The sequence below is a fragment of the Stenella coeruleoalba genome (assembly GCF_951394435.1).
Source record: "Stenella coeruleoalba genome assembly, chromosome: 1".
Classification (NCBI taxonomy): Eukaryota; Metazoa; Chordata; class Mammalia; order Artiodactyla; family Delphinidae; genus Stenella; species Stenella coeruleoalba.
In genome coordinates this window covers 127,295,824-127,317,945 of record NC_137169.1, presented here as the reverse complement: position 1 = coordinate 127,317,945, position 22,122 = coordinate 127,295,824, and the positions used below count along the sequence as shown (strand labels likewise).

Here is a 22,122-nt window from a genome sequence, read left to right as displayed (position 1 = left end):
AAGAACTGCCGGCTCAAAGGGAATATGCATTTGTAATTTGAAAAGACATTTCCAAATAGTCCTCCACTGGGGTTGTACCCAGATATGTTCCACCAGCAAAGTAGGAGTGTTTATTTCCACACAGGCTGCCAAAACAGTGACTATCAAAAATTGTTTCTGACAATCAAACAGTTGACAAACTGTCTCATACTATCATCCACGCTGGTTTATAAGGTAATTTCAAATTTTTCTCAAAGAAAAAACAATTGAAATTGAGGTTTGGTTTGTTTGTTCTGATCCACATGATTATATAAGCTTTCACCAACTTTCAGTGAAGAAAGTAAAATGTTCAAATTCTATCTATCTATTCATTTATTTATTTAGACAGTGTATTAATTCCCCAGAGTGGACATAACAAAACATCACAAACTGAGTGACTTAAAACAACAAAGATGTGTTATCTCACAGTTCTGGAGGCTGGAGGTCTGAAATTAAGGTGTGAGCAGGGACATGCTTCCTCTGAAGGGTCTGGGGAAAAACCCTTCCTTGCCTCTTCCAGCTTATAGTGGTTCCTGGCCATCCTTGGTGTTTCTTGACTGGTAGCTGTATCACCCTGTTCTGTGCCTCTGTCAACACATGGCCTTCTTCCCTGTGTGTCTGTGTCACTGTGTGTCCTTTCTCTTATAAAAGACACCAGTCGCTGGATTTAGAGCCCATCTTCACCCAGTATGACCCCATCTTCCACAAAGACCCTATTTCCAAATAAGGTGACATTCTGAGATTCTGAGTGGACATGAGTTTTTTGGGGAACGTTATTCAGTCCACTACACACAATTTATGTAAAATTATAGGATAATGAAAAAAACTTTTTACTTGAATCGTTCATGAAACAAGCATCTGCAACTTCTGTGTCCTTTTGTGAGATAGCTGATGATTTTCCAGAGCAAAATTCTTGACATTAATGATTATGATGACTGTATAATAATAATAATACAATTTATCATACATTTGCTATTTATCAGTCATGAATTTAAGTGCTTTACATATATTGATTCAATGAACTCTCACAACAACTCTGAGGTGTTCCCAATTTTGCTAGTAGAAGCAAAGCTAGGATGTTTTTTCTCAAGCATTTTGTCTGGAGACAGCCCTCTAACCTGTACAATGTCCTACTTCCCATCAACTTTGTTTGATGCATAAGAGTTTTTGTAGGGAGATTGGGATTGACATATATACACTAGTATGTATAAAATAGATAACTAATAAGAACCTGCTGTATTAAAAAAAAAAAGAACACACCCTCTCACCATACACAAAAATAAACTCAAATTGGCTTAAAGACTTAAACATAAGACATGACATCAAAAACTCCTTTAAGGGAGCATAGGCAAAATATTCTCTGACATAAATCATACCAATGTTTTCTTAGGTCAGTCTCCCAAGGCAGTAGAAATAAAAACAAATAAACAAAAAAACAACAAAAAAAGAGTTTTTATATTTTTGTTTCATGTTGTCCCTGTAAATTCTATCTCAAGCAACACATACCTCTTGGCCTGACATGTGCTCTTCGTATCCACAATGCAATTTCTTGTTCTTATGATATTCAAAAGGCTTGTTTATCGTGGCAACTAACAGTTTCAAATGTGAGGTCATAGTCCAAAAATAATTACTAAGACTGTGTCATAATTTTAGCCTCTATTTTAACTTATTCTGTAGGTGACCACTGCAGGCCTTCACAATTAACGTTGAACAACTTTATTTGTGTATAGTGTCTTTTCCAAACAATAACTTGTTCTTCAAAGTAAAGTCATTGAGAGCAGATTTTATAAGGATTTAGACAGTCTCTAGGGAAAAAAAACCTTATATTTTCTGTTCAAATAAATATGGTAATTATAGTATCGAGTTATACTTTTCTCCAGCAGACCTGGGAGCTCATGGAAAAAATATGTCTCCAGATTTTAGATAGGTACTTGACAGACTGTAGCCACTCAATGAATACTTGTTGAATAAATGAATGTATGAATAATACTATATCATGAGATAGAAGTTTCAAGAAGTTACTAAAATTAATCATGGATTATTGTGGCCCACGTGACTGAATTTCATCTAAGGGCAAAGGTTATCTCTCTGAAGGGCTTTTCTGATCACTGAGGTAAGTCTGAGGAGTAGGAGATAATTTGAAAGAAACTAGCACAGTGTCTCACCTGTCTCTATTCCTTCTTTGCCTTGGTAACCAGAGTGGAGAAAGCAGACATTGTAGGTAATAAAATGAAAGTTATTGTATCTCTTATCTAGAGTGGCAGAAAAGGATTCTAGGGAATCAGCGGTATATCCCAGCACTCGTTAAGAGGTAGAAGTATGGGGCTAACCTCAGGATGATTTATTGAAAGAAATTGAGTAAAACTCCCCAAAGTATCTCTATGGCTGGTAAGGAGGTTTGAATTCTGGCAGATGGTGCTATAAAGGTTGGCAGGATCTAAAATATAGGAGTCCCTGTATTATGCTTATAAATTGCTGCACCTTCCCACATGAAGATAAAGTCTATCTAGCTTTAAAAATTGTTTAGGGTATATAGCAAAGACCCATGAAGGTCATGAACATTGTTTGTAAATGTTGACTAACATATTTGACACAGTTAACTGCCACTGAGTTAATAAAACCCCCCTTTTAATTTGAAACTGCCCAGGGAAATACACAACCAAGAAATGGCAGATCTAAGGCAACTTCCCTATCTCACACTTTTGCATGTAAATATATGACTGAGCGCTCAGTAAATGATATACCTCTGTGTGTGTTTTGAACAGGGTTTCAAAGAACCCAGGAAATACATTGCTGCACAAGGTAATTTCTCTGAGAGTCCAACATTCTTTTTGAAAAATTGTTTTATTGCACATTTAAGGAGATATTTCTTACCAGTTTTTATTTGTTTACCCCCTAGGTCCCAGGGATGAAACTGTTGATGATTTCTGGAGGATGATCTGGGAACAGAAAGCCACGGTTATTGTCATGGTCACTCGATGTGAAGAAGGGAACAAGGTAAGGACCCAGAAGGTTCATAGGGTGAAGGTCCAGGACTCACAGGGTGGAGGCTGGATGTTAGGAAAAGACAGTGTTGAACCGCATTTTGAAAAGTCACGTGTGTATGTGCTTGATGACAAAACAGATCATTCTCTGTCTGAATCAGTATAACACTTGATTTAAAATTTCATACTTGTAGAAAAATTAAATATGCACATATATAAATATTTGTATATAAGTATAACATTTAAATGTTTCTGCTTCATTGCTGGACTCCTACGTGATTCCTAGTTTGTTGCAGTATTATTTTAAGTTCAGTACACTTCTGTGGGCTGATTTCACAAGTACTTGTTAATACTTGAAACACACAGACCTTAGGCAGATAGATGAAAATTCATGTAACGTGACTTTAGGAAGCGTGAAAGCCTCCCCATCCCCCAGCCTGAAATTAACCACACGCAACCACATCATTTCTGCTGACCACCAAGCACGTCCCCATTTAATATGCAGCTAAGCCTGGGAAGATCATCCTTCTTCTGCTGGGTCGTATGAAGGAAATACTTCAGGGCTCTTAATGGGAAATGGAATACTTTCCAAGCATCACAGTTTACAGGAGACTATAAAAATGTCTTGAGACTTTCAAAGAATACATTTTTGTTTCTTTTGTTTTACAAAGAATGCTTAATAAACAAATCCATTTACATGAAAAACTGGAATCATTAATGATTTTTTAAAATATAGAACAAGTGTGCGTTATACTGGCCATTGATGGAAGAGGGCAGCCGGGTTTTTGGAGATGTGATTGTAGAGATCAATGAGCACAAAAGATGCCCGGATTACATCATTCAGAAGTTGACCATTGCAAATGTGAGTTTGCTTTACGACATAATTTTAATTTTCATACTGTTTGTCTAAAAATATAATTACGGAATATTAAATGTGAGACATTGAAATATATCTAGAAAATTATTTTTTAATGAACTGCAGGAGGAAGAGTTGGGTTAGAACAATAATACAAGCCAACAGGGTCAAGTTAAGTCACTAGTGAAAATAGTGTTTGTCCACATCACATCAAAAGTGTTTATAATGCTGTGACCCTTGAAGTATAAAGAGCTCATCAATTGTGTTAAATGAATGACTGCATTATTGAATTAATGATAAAATGGTCCCTCATCTCAATGGGTTTATTACCATTATGGAAAATATATACAAATGGCACAGAGACTACTGTAAGAAGTCTAAAGTTCTAACTCTGTAGGTGAGATAAAATGTTTAGTTCCGAAAAGAAAATTGTCAGTGTGGCCTTAAATAATAGTTAAAATGGTGGTCTTCTCACATATTATATGATTCTGCTCATATGAAAAGTCTACGATAGTCAAATTTATAGAGACAGAAAGTTGGTTAGTGATTGCTTGGGACTGAGGTGGGTGGAGCAGGAATAGAGGTGACTGCTAATCTGTATGGGTTTCTTTTGGGGAGGTAATGAAAATGCCCTATAATTAGACAGTGGTGATGATTTACAACTCTGTGAATATAATGAAAACATTTACACTTTAAAGAAATGTGAAAGTATCTTAATAAAGATGTCAAAAAATGGAAGTCTTTATAGATAAGGTTGAAATTTTCTCTGAATTCCATTTATGGGAGGTTTTCTCAGTAATCTAAATTGTATTTCCATATGATCCAGATACATTTTGTGAAAGAAAAAAATATCAGTTGCCTATTTCTCCCAAGGCCTCCTGAGGCCCTGTGGCATTACTAACAACTATGCCCTTGGAAGGCTGTGGAACAATCCCACCAGTGGTTCATGGCCAAAGACATGATGCACTAAAGCCAAGAATGTAGAAGCCAATACCATTCTGGTTATGTTGATTAGTCTGCCATTACTATTCTTCATTAAGTCAGTTATTTCCTATCTGAAAATTAAAACCAACCAAGTTTGTTTGTTTGTTTGTTTCTTCTATTATCTAAATGTAGGTAGTTCTTCTTCATACTTGGTCAGAGAATTATGAATTATGTATCTTCTAGTGCTTACCTTGAAACTGGGAGAAACATGAGCTGTAATCAGGAGCTGACTCTCCTGAGTTCTCTCTCTACAGTCGAGCTGACACTTCTAATATGAGAAATATAGCATTAATCAAATAATTAATCAGCTTTCTTCATATGACAATAATCCTGTTTGTCTTCCTACCAAGCAGAAGTATTTCAAACAGCTGTGAGAATGGCTTTTACTTTGTATCTTTTCACACCCACCCACCAATCCCCTTGTTTTGTGTTTTATTGTTTTTATTTTGTTTGTTTGTTTTTGGCTTGGCAGCATGAAAGTTCCTAGTGGTTTCAGCTACACTTAACCATATGTTACTTACCTTCCTGGTAAGTAATTGCTTACTGGTTGGTGCATGCCAGTCCTGTGTGATGTCTCAATTCCTAGTTATTCATTGGAAAGGAAAATGTAATCATGAATGAAAAACAACTTGCACGAGGAGTTTTTTGTACTTTTCCTCCCTTCCACTTACTTATGTCCCATAGTTTGCTCTGAGAAAAAAATCATCTAAAAAAAATATTATCCCCTGGCTAGAGAAAAGAAAAAGCAACTGGGAGAGCAGTGACCCACATTCAGTTCACCAGCTGGCCAGACCATGGAGTCCCCGAAGACCCTCACCTGCTCCTCAAGCTGCGCAGGAGAGTGAACGCTTTCAGCAACTTCTTCAGTGGCCCTGTCGTGGTGCACTGCAGGTAAATAAACACCTCCACCAAAAGCACAAGGGCTGTTCAAATTTTCACTCCTTGGGGTGTTAGGGCCACCCTCCCCTTTGGCAATTGCTACTTTGAGAAACAATCTATGAGGAGAAACTGACATTGTTTTCCCTGCTTCACCCTTGCTGGCTTTTCCATTCATTTTCCTGCCGTGATCGATCATACCTTCAACCTTTTCATTTCTTTTGTCAGTGCTGGTGTTGGACGCACAGGCACCTATATTGGAATTGATGCCATGTTAGAAGGCCTGGAGGCAGAGAGCAAGGTGGATGTCTATGGCTATGTCGTCAAGCTAAGGCGACAGAGGTGCCTGATGGTTCAGGTGGAGGTATGTTCCAGGCCACAGTCACTATCCTCACTTATGCCTTTTGGCTTAAATCTTTTTGTGGTGGGAGTAGAGATCTTAAAGGAAATCCAAATTCTTCTCAACCTCGAACAGTGGGTGAAAATTGTTTTCTTTTAATATCTGGAAAAATAAAGCACCAATTGCAGTTAGAAGCATTTTGCATTAGTGGCTGAGAGTACTGTGGAAGGAGGATGACTATAAAATGTATTTAAAAAAAATAATGAGGGGCTTCCCTGGTGGCGCAGTGGTTGAGAGTCCGCCTGCCGATGTAGGGGACATGGGTTCATGTCCTGGTCCAGGAGGATCCCACATGCCGCGGAGCGGCTGGGCCCGTGAGCCATGGCCACTGAGCCTGCGCATCAGGAGCCTGTGCTCCGCAACGGGAGAGGCCACAACAGTGAGAGGCCCGCGTATCGCAAAAAAATAAAAAATAAAAAATAAAAAATAATGAAATAGCACTTACACATATCAGATTGGGAAAAATTTTTAAATGCCAAAACCCAGTTTGGCAGCATCTCATAAAATTAAAACTGGGGAGACAAGAAGAGGACGGTACAGTGGTTAAGTGGGAACTAGATGTAGTAATTTCAAATCGTGCTTGTTGTTCTTAATACTGTGCACCATTTTACCAGTGTTTAATGTCCCTGTGCCTCAGTTAAGTCATATGTAAAATGGAGATAATGATAGTATTTACCTTACAGGGTTAACACACAAAGGGTAACCCAAGTAAGCACTTAGACAAGCCCCTGGAAGATGCATGTAGTCAGTAATTGTAAGCAATGGTTATTATCAAAATTGTCTGCATTTGACCCAGCAATTCTACATGTATGTATATAACCGAGAGAAGCATTTGCAAATGTGTGCTACTAGAAACATGTTCAAGAACGTTCATTGTGTTCAGCATTGTTAGAATAACAAAAACATAGAAAACCTTAAATATATATCAATATGGGAATGAGCAAACAGAATGTGGACATATGGACCCTTTGTAAACACATGCTCTGCTGCGATTGACAGGAATAATCTAGGTCTGTAGCTCTCTGGGTAGGTAGATGCTCAGATGAAAACAATGAGTGAATATAGTCACCAGATGAAATGTATACAATTCAATTTATGTCATTGTTAAGAAAGGACACAAAAATGTACAATGTTATAAATACATAGATATTAGTGTAGAAGTATAAAAACAGATTGTACACGAGAAAAAAAAAGAAATTATTTCCTGTGGAAAAACACAATAGAGTGGAAGGATGCTACAGCCAAACTCAGGGGACTAGAGGTGGTGTTAAAGAGTCTTGAATTTTATCAGAAATTTGTCATTTATTTAAAAATGGTGGATTCAAATATGATAAAAGGTTAGGAGTTGTTAAATATGGGTTTGGCTTATTGTACTTTATAGAATAATTTTCTCTGTTAAAAGCTTCTTGGAAACTCTTTTAAAAAATATGTTCTATGGAATATCAACCTGCTTTTTTCTTTCTCAGATATAGTGTGAAACTTATTATAGTTTTATATATTAGTAATTTAACTTACTGACTCAATACTAGTCACAGAAGGAAGTAACAGATAATGTTTTTTAACTGTTAGGAATGAGATATAAGTTATGCCCTACCTTGTAGATGCCTCATCTATTTACCAAGCTATTTTGTTTTTTCTGGAAAAAAAAAATCTGGGATGGAATTTGCTTATATCCCATAGAACCATGAGAGCTAACTTCCAGATTATTTAAATGTTACAGATATCAGTTTTCTTCTCCATACATTGTCTCCATATGAGCAAAATTATGGGAATGTAGAATTTATTTAAATGTGATTGATAGGACTTTAAGTTATCAATTAATTATCTATATTCTTCCCTGAAATTATAGGCACAGTACATCTTGATCCATCAGGCCTTGGTGGAATACAATCAGTTTGGGGAAACAGAAGTGAGCTTGTCTGAGTTACATCCATATCTGTCTAACATGAAGAAAAGAGATCCACCCAGTGAGCCTTCCCCACTGGAGGCTGAATTCCAGGTAACAATAGTGAGAACAAGAGCACCATTACAGATAACTTGAACCTCTGTCTCTTTTCCAGTGCTGGCCTATGTACTTGACATAGTTCTTGTATTTGGGCTTTGCCATGAAATGGAGCACAGATGAGAGAACAAAGACACGCAGAGTTTAAGAGAAATGCCTGAAAGCACACAGCTATTCCATAGGAAACTTGTTTAAACCAAGAAATCTGATTCTACAGCCAACATTTTAACCATTTTTCATTAAGCTGGTATAAAATAAAGTGTCAGAATAATAGCATATGGCCACAAAATTGGCCCGCCAAAGGCAATGTAGCATCTCACCTTTAAAAACTACATCTGGTTTTGGTGTGTAAAGGAAATAGTTAGAGGAGTTTATGACTACTTAGGAACATGAACTGGCTGGAGCTGGTAGACAGAAACTAAAGGATAAATATGTGTGTCCTAACCTATTTATCAGGCAGTTACTCTGAACACTAACCTAGGATGTAGCTCACTGTGATTTCAGAGAGTTGGCAGAGCTATCTCCAAATTGCTCAGTTGTCAAAAAAATGTTTTGTAACTTCTCTCTTTCACCTATGATTTTCAGTTTATTGAATCTTTCCGTAAACTACCAAACTGGTCAATTCAGAGAGTTTCACAGCAAGACCAGGAATGTGCTTTTAATCAGATGCAGAATCGTTGAATGTTTTGGATCAGAGTGGGGCTGGGGTGGGAGTGGGGCTTGAGATAATCACCGTGGTGGAACAGCTAGTAGGCTACCGGCATGGTCTTCGATAGAGGGGTGTTTTCTTATTCTTGCCCTTTTAGCTGATAAATTGACCACCTCTGATACATTAACCCCACTATACTGCATATAGATAGACACTGTTTAAAACACTTATACATTTAATGTAAACATTCATATGTAAAGTCACTTAAAAAAAAGGGTAAATTCTTTGGCTGAACAAATATGATTGAGTCTGTGCTCTGTACTGAGTACAATTCTAGGCACAAGAATCAAAGTGATTTGTATGTGGACATGGGGAGTGGGTGTGATCCAGACAGGTGGTGATCACAGCCCTCATAGAAACAGTGAAATTATTCCATCTAAGCAGAAAGGGAGACAGAAAATGAGGGTAGAGATGGAGGTTGGTTGGTAGATTAGTGACGGGAAGTTGAGGCAGTTCTTGTCTAATTGCCTTATTTTTCTCAAGAGAATACGAAGTAAGATCATTGGTTGGGCGTTTAGGGGGACAGAAGTGAGTAGGGCAAAGAAGGGCTTATGCTTGAGAAAGAGAAAAGCATATGAAATAGTTCTATCAAAGTAGGAAAGCAATCTCCCAGGCAAAGGTGGTACGGGTGCCAGAATTATCGGATCATTTGAAATTTATGGTCATGAAATTAAAGAGAGCCAGTCGGTTTTTTGTTTTGTTTTGTTTTTGTTTCCTACAGTAACATTGGGGTTAGAGCTGTGTATAGTTGGGTTAAACCCATCTAGAATTTTTTAAAGTGAATAATTGAAAGTTGGGAGGCAAAGGCACTAAGGGTGTTTGCAAATGAATGATACAGTGTGGATAATAAAGAGCATATTGGCCACAGAAAGACATGAGGGAAAAAAAGAAAGGAGTAAAAACAATATGATAAAGGTTTTGATAGGATTGCAGATTGCTGGATTGGAGGTACTAAAATAAATGACTGGGAAGAATAGAGGTAATTTTCCATAGGAAGGATGGTTGAAGTCATAACTTTTAAAGTGATGCAATCTTTGGAATGAAACCTACCTACAAAAGTGGAGTGGGGAATGTGGATGGCTGAAGAAAGGAGAAATATTATAGGAGGTGAAGAGGTTAAGAAATGAAGAGGCTGGAGTGTGATTTGAAACAAGGTTCCATATTTAGTTTGAAAAAAGGCACCATAGTTTTCGAAACATTTATATATAATACATATTCACACATACCTATGTATACACAAACATATATGTGTATAATGTGTGTGTATAATCTTCCTGAACTTTGTATGATGAGTTCTCTCAGTTTAGGTTATTCATCCACTTGACAAATATTTATTTAAGTTATTTATTGGGAAGAAAAGGCTGCAGGCAGGGAGATCTTCCGGTAGAGATTGACCTGTAAACAGATATCTAAAGGGCGAGTAGAGGTTAGCAGAGTGAGAAAAAGGGACAAGGATAGTCCAGGTAGAAAACACACCTGAGAATCTTCTAAGAGTTAAAGGACAGCTTAGCCCCTTCCAAGACTGGGGGAAGTAGGTTTGGCTGCAGTGCAGGGGGTCCCAGCAAGAGGTGAGGCTACAGAGACAGTCAAGGGCATCTCCTGACAGGCTTTCTGTGCTGTACAGATGCTGAATCCTTCCTAACAAAGATGGGAAGCTGCCAAAAACCTGAGGGGGGACCTGCTCTGTTTTGTGTTTTAGAAGGATTAGAGCAAGTGAGATTGAAGATAAAGAAGCCAGTGAAAAAACTGCTGATGTTTTCAAGTAAGAAGTGAAAGCAGATTGGACTAAGTAGGAAGAGAGAAAAGCGGAAGGATTTGAGAGCTCCACCCGGAGAAATGATAGGTCTTGCCGACTGATTGATTGATTAGCTATCGCGAGGGAGAGGGGAAAGAGTCTGGAGGGTTTAAAGAAATGAGGTATTGATTATTTGCGTGAGCCTAGTCTTCGGCAAATGCTTCATCTGGAGAATTTACTTTGGATCATTTAAAATAATTTACCATTGCTTTTGCAATATGGAGAATAATCAACATCTATGCGATGCTTTCAACTTATACAAGAATAAACCATACTATTTTGCTATCCAGCACCTCTTAACCAGGAAACATATTCTGTTATATAACTGTATATGTTCAAATTCGCCATGTCAAAGTACTAATACCTGAGCCATTATAAAGAAAAATTCAGAGGCAAACTTAAAAATTGTGCCCTTAGGGAACGTATGCAAATTTCACAAAACCTGGTGAAATTCTTTTCTTAGGGAGCATCTTACGCTACAATAATAAACTAAGCCAATACATAAATTTTTAAAGGAGTTTCCGTTCTGTTTTCTTTTTTTTCCCTCAGAGACTTCCTTCATATAGGAGCTGGAGGACGCAGCACATTGGGAATCAAGAAGAAAATAAGAGTAAAAACAGGAATTCTAACGTCATTCCATGTATGCAGCTTATTTTATTTTTTGTATCAGATAAAGTGAAGCTCTCTTTTGAATTTGTTTAATGTGAGACACACACACAAACCTTTTGGAAGCACGTTTTCAACATTTGCTTGACAGTAGAGAATAGTTATAGGCTATTTGAATTTTAGTTGTAGCAAATACATTGAACCCCAAACATTTACAATGGACTTTGGAGGACAGACAATATTTCATGTTTTCTTTGTACCAATTAGTTCAGAAATGGGTTTTCAGAAAGATGTAACCTCTGAAGCTGGGGGAAAAAAGCCAAGTCCTCTTTACCAGTTTTCTCTCATCTTCAGTTTATTGCAGTTATTTACTCCAGGGTAATAGCCAAATAGCAAAATTACATCCTTTTGTTCCCTTTATGTTTTCTGTTTATCCCTTCCTTACACCAAGGAGGTTAAAAGTAGATGGGAAATATACTATAAATCATCAAATTTAACAGACCAAAATAAGCATCATTGTCAAGACTTGAATTTTGCTACTTAAGTATATTGATAGGACCACACCTGGCACAACTATAATTTTATTCAGTTGCCTACACTAAAACTAGCACGGAGAAAATATAACCCAAGGTACTAAGCTGGACAACCAAATAAATCGGATCAATGCATGGCTGACCTAGTTAATTACTGAAGAGGTCCTTATGAATATAGTTTAAAATATGGAATTGATGGTGCTGTAACTAATCAGATCATTTGATCAGGTTATTATAAATGAAATTGAGAAACAGTGAGAAATTATGGACTAAATACTTTTCTTGTTGAAAAAATTATCTGAGATACCCATTGAATTAAGATTGTTAATTGAATGTTAATATGATATAATTGAGAAATCAGGTTTTTACTTAAGCTATGTATTTTATTAACATATATGTATTTTTAAAACTTTTATCCATCAGCATGATGATATTCCATGGAAAACTAAAGTATATATATCAACGATTGCATAATCGTATGGAACATTATGACATAGAGTTATGGTCTATATTTTTTCCTGGAACTTTCTTGGGATCTTCTTTCTATTAGACTTTTAAAAAATAATGTGTTAATCGATAAAAATGGAGCAGGATCTCATTCCTTGTAGATCAATACATGTACATCATGTAATCTGTCACTTCTAAGTGACTTTCTTATTTCCACATGATGATCAAGCAGAGATTAGGGGCCTTTAAAGGAAGACTGACTGCTACTTTGTTTTGCGTAGATGACTTTAACAGAGTGACACTTAAACATGAACTGGAGATGAGCAAGGAGAGTGAGCATGACTCAGATGAGTCCTCTGACGATGACAGTGACTCGGAAGAGATGAGCAAATACATCAATGCCTCCTTTGTAATGGTAGGTCCTTATGCTTCCAAAACCCAAGGTCCGACTCTAAAAAATATATGTATGTTATTATGGCCATGCATTAAGTGATTCTATAAAAGAATGATGAGCTTGACCATAACTATGTATTGATTGACGTGAGAGTTTCCACTTTTAATGCTATATCTTAACTTATTGCAACACTCAGATGTTAAAACCTAATGAGTCGATACAGAACAAAACAATGCTATTAGTTACAGTTTATGACAAACATGACTATTATATAATTTGAAAAATAATGACATTTCAGCAAAAGCAAGTATTTGAAAATGTTTATACTTACTCATATACCCAAATTGTAAGCAAACCTAAATTTGCATATTTTTATGGCTTTTCATTCCGATTTTCTGAATATTTAAATGAGTCTGTGTCACATACCTTTTGTTTGGATACACTGAGAATTCAAACAAGGAACTTTTAGTAATTCAGTAAATATTTTTTGCATGTACACTAAGTTGAATTTATTTCTTTTCCCAGTTTTCTTAAAATATTGATATGTATTCATAGAATATTAATTATAAGATACAGAATATATAAACATAAATTAGAGACATGATGGAGATAACTTGAAATGCTTATGCTTTTTTTTCTTTTTACCATCACATTAAGCTTTCCAGTAGAAAAAATGGTATTTTGGGAAGGAAAAATTGTTAGTTTCCTAAAATAATATCTTCTAAACTTGATTTCACACTATTAGTCAGGTATTATCATTAACTAAGTAAATATCTTATATATATATATCACATTGTTTTTTGGACCTAAGAATCTTTTTTTTTTCACTTTTTAAAAATTAAAGTATAGTTGCTTTACCATGTCATGTTAATTTCTGCTGTACAGCAAAGTGATTCAGATATATATATAATCTTTTTTATATGCTTTTCCACTATGGTTTATCACAGGATTGGACCTAAGCATCTTAATATTAGGTAACAGCATTGATATCAAATTAAGTGACTGTACTTTCAAATGGTTATTTTGAACATGCACTGTTCGCTCTCCAGCACTAGTAACTAAGTCTCACCTTTAATTTTTTTAAAGAGTTATTGGAAACCTGAAGTGATGATTGCAGCTCAGGGACCACTGAAAGAGACCATTGGTGACTTTTGGCAAATGATATTCCAAAGAAAAGTCAAGGTGATTGTTATGCTGACAGAGCTAAAGAATGGAGACCAGGTTTGTACTTTTAAGAAGCTTTTAAGTCTTTCTGTCCTAAAATCTGATTCTTCATTCTTGGATTACTTACTTGATTGCTATACCTGAGTCCTTTTGATCCCTCTGTCACACAATTCCATTTGTTCATTCTCCCCGTTTTCCATCTGAGCGCTGGCCTCCAAAGTTTTGCATTCGGGTTCTGACCCTCTCTCCTGTTTGCCCCTCACCAGCCTTGCCTACTGCTCACAGATCATATAAGGCACAGCAATCCCAGTGCCACCTTCTGCTAAAAACAACAAACGGTCACCTTTTCCTTTTTTTTTTATCAGGATAGAAACCAAACTCCTCAGTCTGATATTTATGACCCTCAATAATCGAGCCCTATGTATCTTTCCATTTTCCTCATATGTTTATGTTTTCCATACTTTCCACCTTGGGCAAGTAGATTTACTGACTGAATCTTAACACATCATTTGTGTTCTCATCATTGACTTGATTTTCTGACATTCCATGTACCTAAATGTGCCTTCTCTTCCCATTTTGATCCCATTCTTCTAGAACGATAAAACTCTGGAAAATGTTTCTAAATCCTGTCTTCTTTATATCCATGTAATATTTATTGTCATACAATTCTATAGTTGGAGGTGAACCTGAGATCTAATTTGATCTTCTGCCTAATGTCTGTTACATGTATTTGAGCCTTTCCGAATACCTCAAGTTATCAAAATTTACCTGGCAGTACATCTTAGTTTTAGCACCTAACACATTATCTGACATATGTTAAAGCTTATTTAATAAATATTTTCATAAGTACGCATTATACTATATGCCTTCTTTTTCTCTCTCTCTTTTCCCTATGTACCCTTGTACATAGAAAATTGTTTTTTTTTAATCTTTCTGTTTTTTCTTTTTTAACAAAGAAATCTAGGTTCAGATTTTCAATGTGGAATTCTAGCAATCTTTTCCTTCATCTAAATTGGGAAAATCAGGAAATGGAACGGGAGCGTGGGCAGGAATACCTATCATGGTCAGCAACTGTGGGACTGTAGTTGGTGGGAAACCATTTGAGGAAGGAGGAAATACCTTTGTGATCTACCTGTTCTTCAATCTGACCATTTCCTTGGATATTCAATCAACTGATATAGACAAGATAGAGACAAAGCTCCTAGAGGTGTAACCTCCTTCTCCAAGGACCCCTGGAGGAACAGAGAGACTTAAGTTATTTCAGGGGTCATGAACAACGTCAGGTCAATCCATCCATTTTGAAAAGGTGATGGTGAGGGCATGGAAGGAAGGGAAAAACAAATCTGAGATCTACACCAGGGACGGCAGAGCCGTTCCTGTGGTGTCCTGGCCACCTCGGCTATCCCTAGGTTCCCTTGATTTGCACAAGGCAACACCATGTATTTGTTGAATGGATGTCCAACATACTTCAAATAGATTTTAGATCTTTATGATTAAGATTCAATTTTAGAGCACAAGTTGTAATTTCAAATTTAATAGAACAGAGGGAAGAAAAGAGAAAGAGGACAGGGATAGAGCAAAGACAGAGAGAGGTACTCTGAGTGCATTTAAAAACAAACAGAACCCTTGGGCAGATGATGTTGAATCATGTTCTTTCTTCTCTAGGAAGCCTGTTCTCAGTACTGGGAGGAAGGAAAGCAAACATATGGAGACATAGAAGTTCATATGAAGGACGCCAATAAATCTTCAGCCTATACCATCCGTGCATTTGAACTGAGACATTCCAAGGTATACAAACAATTTCAGGAGTATGTATCTTTGGGGTAATTGATCTGGTTGAAAAACTAATATAAACCATTCTATGAACACAAAGTAACTCTCTCTATAATGTTCTCAGAATAAAAATTTTAAATGATTTAAATGAAAGTAACTGTGAGGAAAACATGACTATCAACTTAACAGATGGGCTGAGCTTCACTCGAGTTTATGTTCCCTTCCCTTCTGGTTTTAGAGGAAAGATCCACGAACCGTGTTCCAGTACCAATTCAATAACTGGAATGGGGAAGAGCTGCCCGTGGAGCCCAAAGACTTAATCTTAATGATTCAGAATCTCAAACAGAAACTTCCCAAGAATTCCACTGAAGGGAATAAGTTTCACAGGAACGTGCCTCTCCTCATTCACTGCAGGTGGGTGGGATTTGATGGGATGTGCTCTAAAAATCAGCATCCTTCTTGACCTCTTGGTTTGCACCTTCTGTTAAATTCTATTTCTCCTAACAGATAAAAATGCATGACTGCAGTGGAAGCCTCTTAGGGAGTGGGGCACTCTCTCCCATGTGCTCCCACAGCATAACTATTATAGAAATACAGCAGAAATAATTATATTTTAGTGCAATGTTGTTAGGCTGTGAACCTGAAATGTCACATGTCCTGAATGAATGGAAGGATGCAAGGACAGACGGATGGATGGATGTTGCATTTTATTTCTGCCTAAGTGCATTGAGCCACGCTATTAGGCGTCAGTAAAATCCAGAAGACTGAATGCTTTGCCTCCAATAAACATATCTTAAGCTATTTATTAAACTGAAATCTCAATGTTTAGCAGCTTCGATTTGAAACCCATCACCTGACTCTCTAAATGGACCCCAAAGGCAAAGATTTTAATAATATCCATAATAATACTTGATTTGATTAACTTCTGTTATGCAGACCCTTACTTTCATCTGTGATAGATATCCACCTTAAATAAGAGATATTGAAAGAAGGGTGTGTGATATAAAATATTTGCATAAAAAATGGTAAAGTAAATTAGAAATGAAAAATAGTAAAGTAAAATGAGAAATGTAAATCTAGCAAAGGGCTTTTAGAATTTTTGAGAACCTTCATTATTATTATTAGAATTGTATATGCTATAATCAGGACCTTAGACAGATATTACTTTTTGGCATTTATTTGAGTTTTCAAAGGTAAAACTTACATGGAAAGAAAAATAAGACGGGAAGTTTAGGCTTTAAAACTGTATGTGTTTCTTAGGGAATGGCTGAATACCTACTATATGTTCCTTGTTATGTACAATAAATAAAGTTCTGCTATTAACATATTCTTTAACTTGAATTTTTATTATAATCTAACATACCTCTCACAGTTTTGTAAGTAATCTGGTTGCCCTCTTTTTAATAAATAACTTCACTAGGTATCATTTTTCTATTGGTGCAGAAGTGTTAACATTTGTAAAAAGCACTGGAGAGGCAGAAGAGAGGAGAAAAAGCATGTGGTTTAGTAATTTACAAAATATCAGGTCCAGTATTTCTGGTTTCATCAGTTTCTAGCCCTGACTTTATTTTCCCTAAATCTCAGTATCCTCATCTGTCTGGCGGATATTATGATATTTGTCTTAACAACTTCAGATGTAAATTAAAGTGCATTATAATTGGTAAAGTACTAATAGAAGAAAGTATATTTTTAAAGCTTATGACAAATTTTTTTTAAACTAAATGACTATTATATTCCCAAATTGAAAAAGTTTGCATAAAACATGTACTTAGCAGAAAAGCTTTGCTCTTAAGATATTGGAATAAAATAATTACAGTAAACATGAAGTGGAAGCATGTATTCTTGTCTCTCTCTTTCAATTTTTATTCCAATGTCACTTTCTCCATATAATGTAGAATTTTTTTAAAATCTATTTCTTTCTATTTTAGAGATGGATCTCAGCAAACAGGAATATTTTGTGCTTTGTTAAATCTCTTGGAAAGTGCAGAAACAGAAGAAGTGATAGATGTTTTTCAAGCAGTAAAATCTCTACGCAAAGCTAGGCCGGGAATGGTTCCCACATTTGTAAGTATACCTCATCATTGCTTTTTTTTTTTTTTTTTTTTTTTGCTGTACGCGGGCCTCTCACTGTTGTGGCCTCTCCCGTTGTGGAGCACAGGCTCCGGACGCACAGTCTCAGAGGCCATGGCTCACGGGCCCAGCCGCTCCGCGGCATGTGGGATCTTCCCGGACCGGGGCGCGAACCCGTGTCGCCTGCATTGGCAGGCGGACTCTCAACCACTGCGCCACCAGGGAAGCCCTGTCATCATTGCTTTTAACATGTTTTGCATTTGTATTGTGACGATTTCTTCTCTCTCCTTCCCTTCCCTCCCCTCCCCCTCTTCTGATCCTCTCCTTTCCATTACTTCTTTTCTATTTACTTTTCTAGTCTTCTCTTTTAAATTCCATTTTACATGATCATTCACATTGAATTATTATTAGTATAAATAAGAGACCTAATTGGAGTTTGCCAACACTTTGTGGTGGTGGTTCTTGAAGAACATGTTTTTAAAAGCTCATGGATTCCCTCAGTTTCCCCACCTTTAATCCTGTATCCATTTGGGTTGCTGTGTAGCAAACCACCCCAAAATTTAGAAACTGAAAAAAAAAAATAACGTTTATTATAATTCAATAATATGTTTGATCAGCTGAAGATTTCTGCTGATCACATTAGGCTTAGCCAACCTGGACCAGGCTCACGGATATGTGTGTTGTCGCTGATGTGTCCACTGCGACTTGACTTTGTCCAAAAGGACCTTGACTGCCACTAGGCTGGGAGTTGGCTGGCATTTAGCTGTGGCGATAAGGATGAGTGGATCCCCTGTCTCTCCTCATCCAGAAGCCTAGCCTGACACATTCCCATAAAGGCAGCAGGGTTCATAGGGGCAGAGTGAGACCCCTTGGATCCCAGGCTTGGGACTGGAACATGCCTTCCTCTGCATTTTATTATCTGAACAAGTCACAAGGCCAGCTCAGGTGTAGGGCATGGGGTCATAGACCCAACCTTTGTCCAAAGGGCCTGCAAAGTCACCTTGCAAAGAGGTGTGGATACAGAGAGGATAATGAGTGAGCATTGTCATAATCAATCTAAGCTGTGTCCTCTGTAAGTGGTAGTGACCACAGATGATGGTCTGGGAATTAGTAACAAAGTAAACTTAACTACTCACTCAAATATAGGCAGCTTTTACTTATGTATGACCTTGAGCTTACATGTATTGATGTTAAAAGTATATTGAGTGCCTGCTACGTGTTTTGCCATTAAGAGACTCATTGTTTAGTGTGAGGAAAAGGCAGACATTTATTAAACAATGTAGTAAGTGAAATGACAGAGAAATTATTAGAGAATATGAATGAGGGCACTGAATTTAACCCAAGGGGATCACATTGGCTTCCTGAAGCAGGTGACCCCTGATCTGATGCTAAATGATATGTAGGCATGAACCAAGAGGGTGGCCACCAAAAATGGCTTCCTTTGCAAAAGCTTAGGAATGAGACACCCCACACGGCCTGCAAGGGGGCCGAACACCAGTCTGGTGTGGCTACAAGGCAAATTCTGAAGATTGCCCTGCCGTCAGTCCTTTAGAACTGTAAGGAGGGTGAACCATTTAAAATGTTCTTTTTTATGAAAACACATGAGAATTGTTTTCTGATACCCAGGTCTTCCCCAAGTAAATGATTAAGTCCTGCTAATTTTCATCTGATGTAAAAATAATGACATAAACCTCTTTTATGTAATTCCTTCCTTCTTCCCTTTATTAGGAGCAATATCAATTCCTGTATGACGTCATTGCTAGCATCTACCCTGCCCAGAATGGGCAGGTGAAGAAAAACAACCAACAAGAAGATAAAATTGAATTTGATAATGAAGTGGACAAAGCGAAGCAGGATGCTAACTGTGTGAGTCCACCTGGTGCCCTGGATAAGACTCCTGAAGGAAACAAAGAGGATGAAAGTTCTAAACCCACAAATGGCCCTGAGGGGCCAGAACATTCTGCCAATGGTCCAGCGAGTCCAGTTTTAACTCAAAGTGCATAGGAAAAGGCAAACATGGGGCAACCCAAAACCTCACATTAAATGTTATTTCTATTTTTCTAGAACTAGAAAGGCAAAATAGATATACAATGGATTAATGAAGGGCATGGACAAATATTTGTGGGAAGTTTCTATTTTACAACTGTAGAAAAATATTTAAGACAGTTTAGTTGAAGCATTTTGTACAGTCTTATACTTATTTTAAATTTTATCCATCATTCAGCAAAAAACAACTTCTTTGTAGTCTGTGTGTGTGTGTGTGCGTGTGCGTGTGTGTGAGAGGCAGACAGGCAGAAACAAAGAGGCAGAGAAAGAGAGAGAGAGAGAGAGAGAGGATGATTTCAAGTAAATCTAAATGCTCTTGAGAAACTTTGCTTTTTTGGTTTTTTATTTTTTTTTTAAGAAACAACATTTTATACGGAAAATATTAACTTTGCTCAAAGGTTGTATTTTTTTAAATCATAAATTGTGTGTGAGCTCTGTGTAAGAATAACATGTACATTTCTAGAATGACCTCAAGATGGCCTCCTTGTTCTACTGAAATATATCTTATAATTTACTATGTTACCTCTAGAAATAGACATAAAATAGTAGGTGTGTATAGTTACTATAAGAAAGTTAACTAAATTAACATTTGGAAATCTTATATTCTATATGCTAGCATTTAGTACAATATCTCAAGCTTATTTAATCTAATTTAAAATTTCAGGAAAACCTATCTTGTCATCTTCATATGGTGTTTACGATTTTGCAACATGGATTGTTCTCTGTATAATATGTGAAATTCATTGCTTGATACTTTTGACCCAAAATTATATGTTTGTTACAATTGAACTTAAATAAACATCTTTAAACAAATGCAATCTGCATTCAATCCTTAGGACAAAAATGGAGTCATGCAAATGTAGTTGTTCTAAATATTTACATACAAAGCCTAACATAGCTATTTTTATGGAATAAGACATTGATATGAGATATATAATATTGCATATGAATATTTTTCATGGTAAAATTTGTCCTTGCCTTTCACCGAAGTGCATTTACTTTGAATTTCTCAAATGTTTATACTGCTTTTATCAGGAATTGATAACAACAACAATGAAGTTCAATCATTATCTTTTCTTGTACATAAGTGTTCACATGTTCATATATGAATTATGTAAGCAGATATTGAAATATAGACTTATGCAATTAACATTTGTAGAATAACTCTATAGGTTTTATTTTTTAAAGATATATAGTCTAATAATTGCTGGGATCCAGAAAAAATTCAAGAAAAGGTAATAAACAAAACTTTTATTGAATTTGCATCAGTTTATTACATTAGTCACACACTGCCTCTAAGTTGGCTTGGTTCTCTATATCTTCACTCTCCTGATTGAGTTTAAATATCTCAACAATACATCATCAATTGTTTTCCATTCAACTCACATTTGTCTTGTGTTCATCCTTCTAATTCTTATATTATACACACAAAATTAGCAATAAGTCTTTACATTATTATATAGTACCTTGCCATTAACATATTAAAAGAAGTGAATTTTAGAATGAAGCAATAGTTTCTAACTTACATTGTTTACTTATATCTCTTTACTTACTAATGAAAAAAAGGGGGATTAGGAATCATGAGCTACGAGCTCCAGAAAGAAAGAAAACTTGCTTTCATTTCTCTCATTACTCATTCAAACAATGTGCATCAGTTTCTCCAACGGAAACTTGATCAATCGCCATTTACTAGACAATGTAGTTAAAATTTAGAGTTCTCAAATTCAGTAGACTAGCATCATATATGTCTATTTTTTCTGTGAACTGCTTCAAAATGCAAACAGCAAAAGTTCTAAAGTTTAAAAAAATTTTTATTTAAATATAATGGATTTACAATGTTGTGTTAGTTTCAGGTGTGTACAGCAAATATATATATATATATATATATATATATATCTTTTTCAGATTCTTTTCCCTTATAGGTTATTACAAGATATTGAGTATAGCTCCCTGTGCTATACAGTAGGTCCTTGTTTATCTATTTTATATAGAGTAGTGTGTATATGTTAATCCCAAACTCCTAATTTATCCCTCTCCCCACCTTTAAAAGTTCTAAATTTTAAATAATCTACAAGTAAAGTTTTTATTTAGAGGTTTCAGCTGCAAATGACATCTTCAAATGTGGATGTTGTGTGTTTTAAATGTTTGTTTGCCACTGGAGTTTATCCTTTTGAGAAGACACAAAATAAATACTTAGATAATAGAGCAATGGTAATTTCTATCAGTTTAACAGGAGCAAGCTAGAAACATTTTCTTCTTCTGTACATGAGAAGTTGTAATAAAGGAAGTGCTGGAGGCCAGTCAGAAGGTCCATTACTCTGTGAGAATATGTATCACTCAGAAGTTGGGGTCCATTGCGTTAGAAAGTGGAATCATATGTCTATGATTTTTATCTTAAAAAATAAAATAATATGTGAATTATAGACCCATGTCTATGACTACAGTTTGCATTCCTAGGGAATCTG

General features: G+C 36.3%; 1 protein-coding gene across 4 annotated transcripts in view; it reads left to right on the top strand.

Annotated features, from left to right (window-relative positions):
• Positions 1-20,415, top strand: part of PTPRC (protein tyrosine phosphatase receptor type C) — a 123,114-nt gene extending 102,699 nt beyond the window's left edge. For all 4 annotated transcript variants that reach the window (XM_079918165.1, XM_079918164.1, XM_079918163.1 and 1 more), the window contains 13 exons: positions 2,784-2,820; positions 2,918-3,015; positions 3,739-3,864; positions 5,576-5,733; positions 5,947-6,082; positions 7,968-8,117; positions 11,174-11,264; positions 12,492-12,625; positions 13,691-13,825; positions 15,434-15,556; positions 15,780-15,955; positions 17,470-17,605; positions 19,340-20,415. In XM_079918165.1, the coding sequence (XP_079774291.1) occupies positions 2,784-2,820; positions 2,918-3,015; positions 3,739-3,864; positions 5,576-5,733; positions 5,947-6,082; positions 7,968-8,117; positions 11,174-11,264; positions 12,492-12,625; positions 13,691-13,825; positions 15,434-15,556; positions 15,780-15,955; positions 17,470-17,605; positions 19,340-19,615 (1,776 nt within the window). In that variant the 3' untranslated portion in view covers positions 19,616-20,415. The remainder of the gene's footprint in view (positions 1-2,783; positions 2,821-2,917; positions 3,016-3,738; positions 3,865-5,575; positions 5,734-5,946; positions 6,083-7,967; positions 8,118-11,173; positions 11,265-12,491; positions 12,626-13,690; positions 13,826-15,433; positions 15,557-15,779; positions 15,956-17,469; positions 17,606-19,339) is intronic.
• The last annotated feature ends 1,707 nt before the right edge of the window (positions 20,416-22,122 follow it).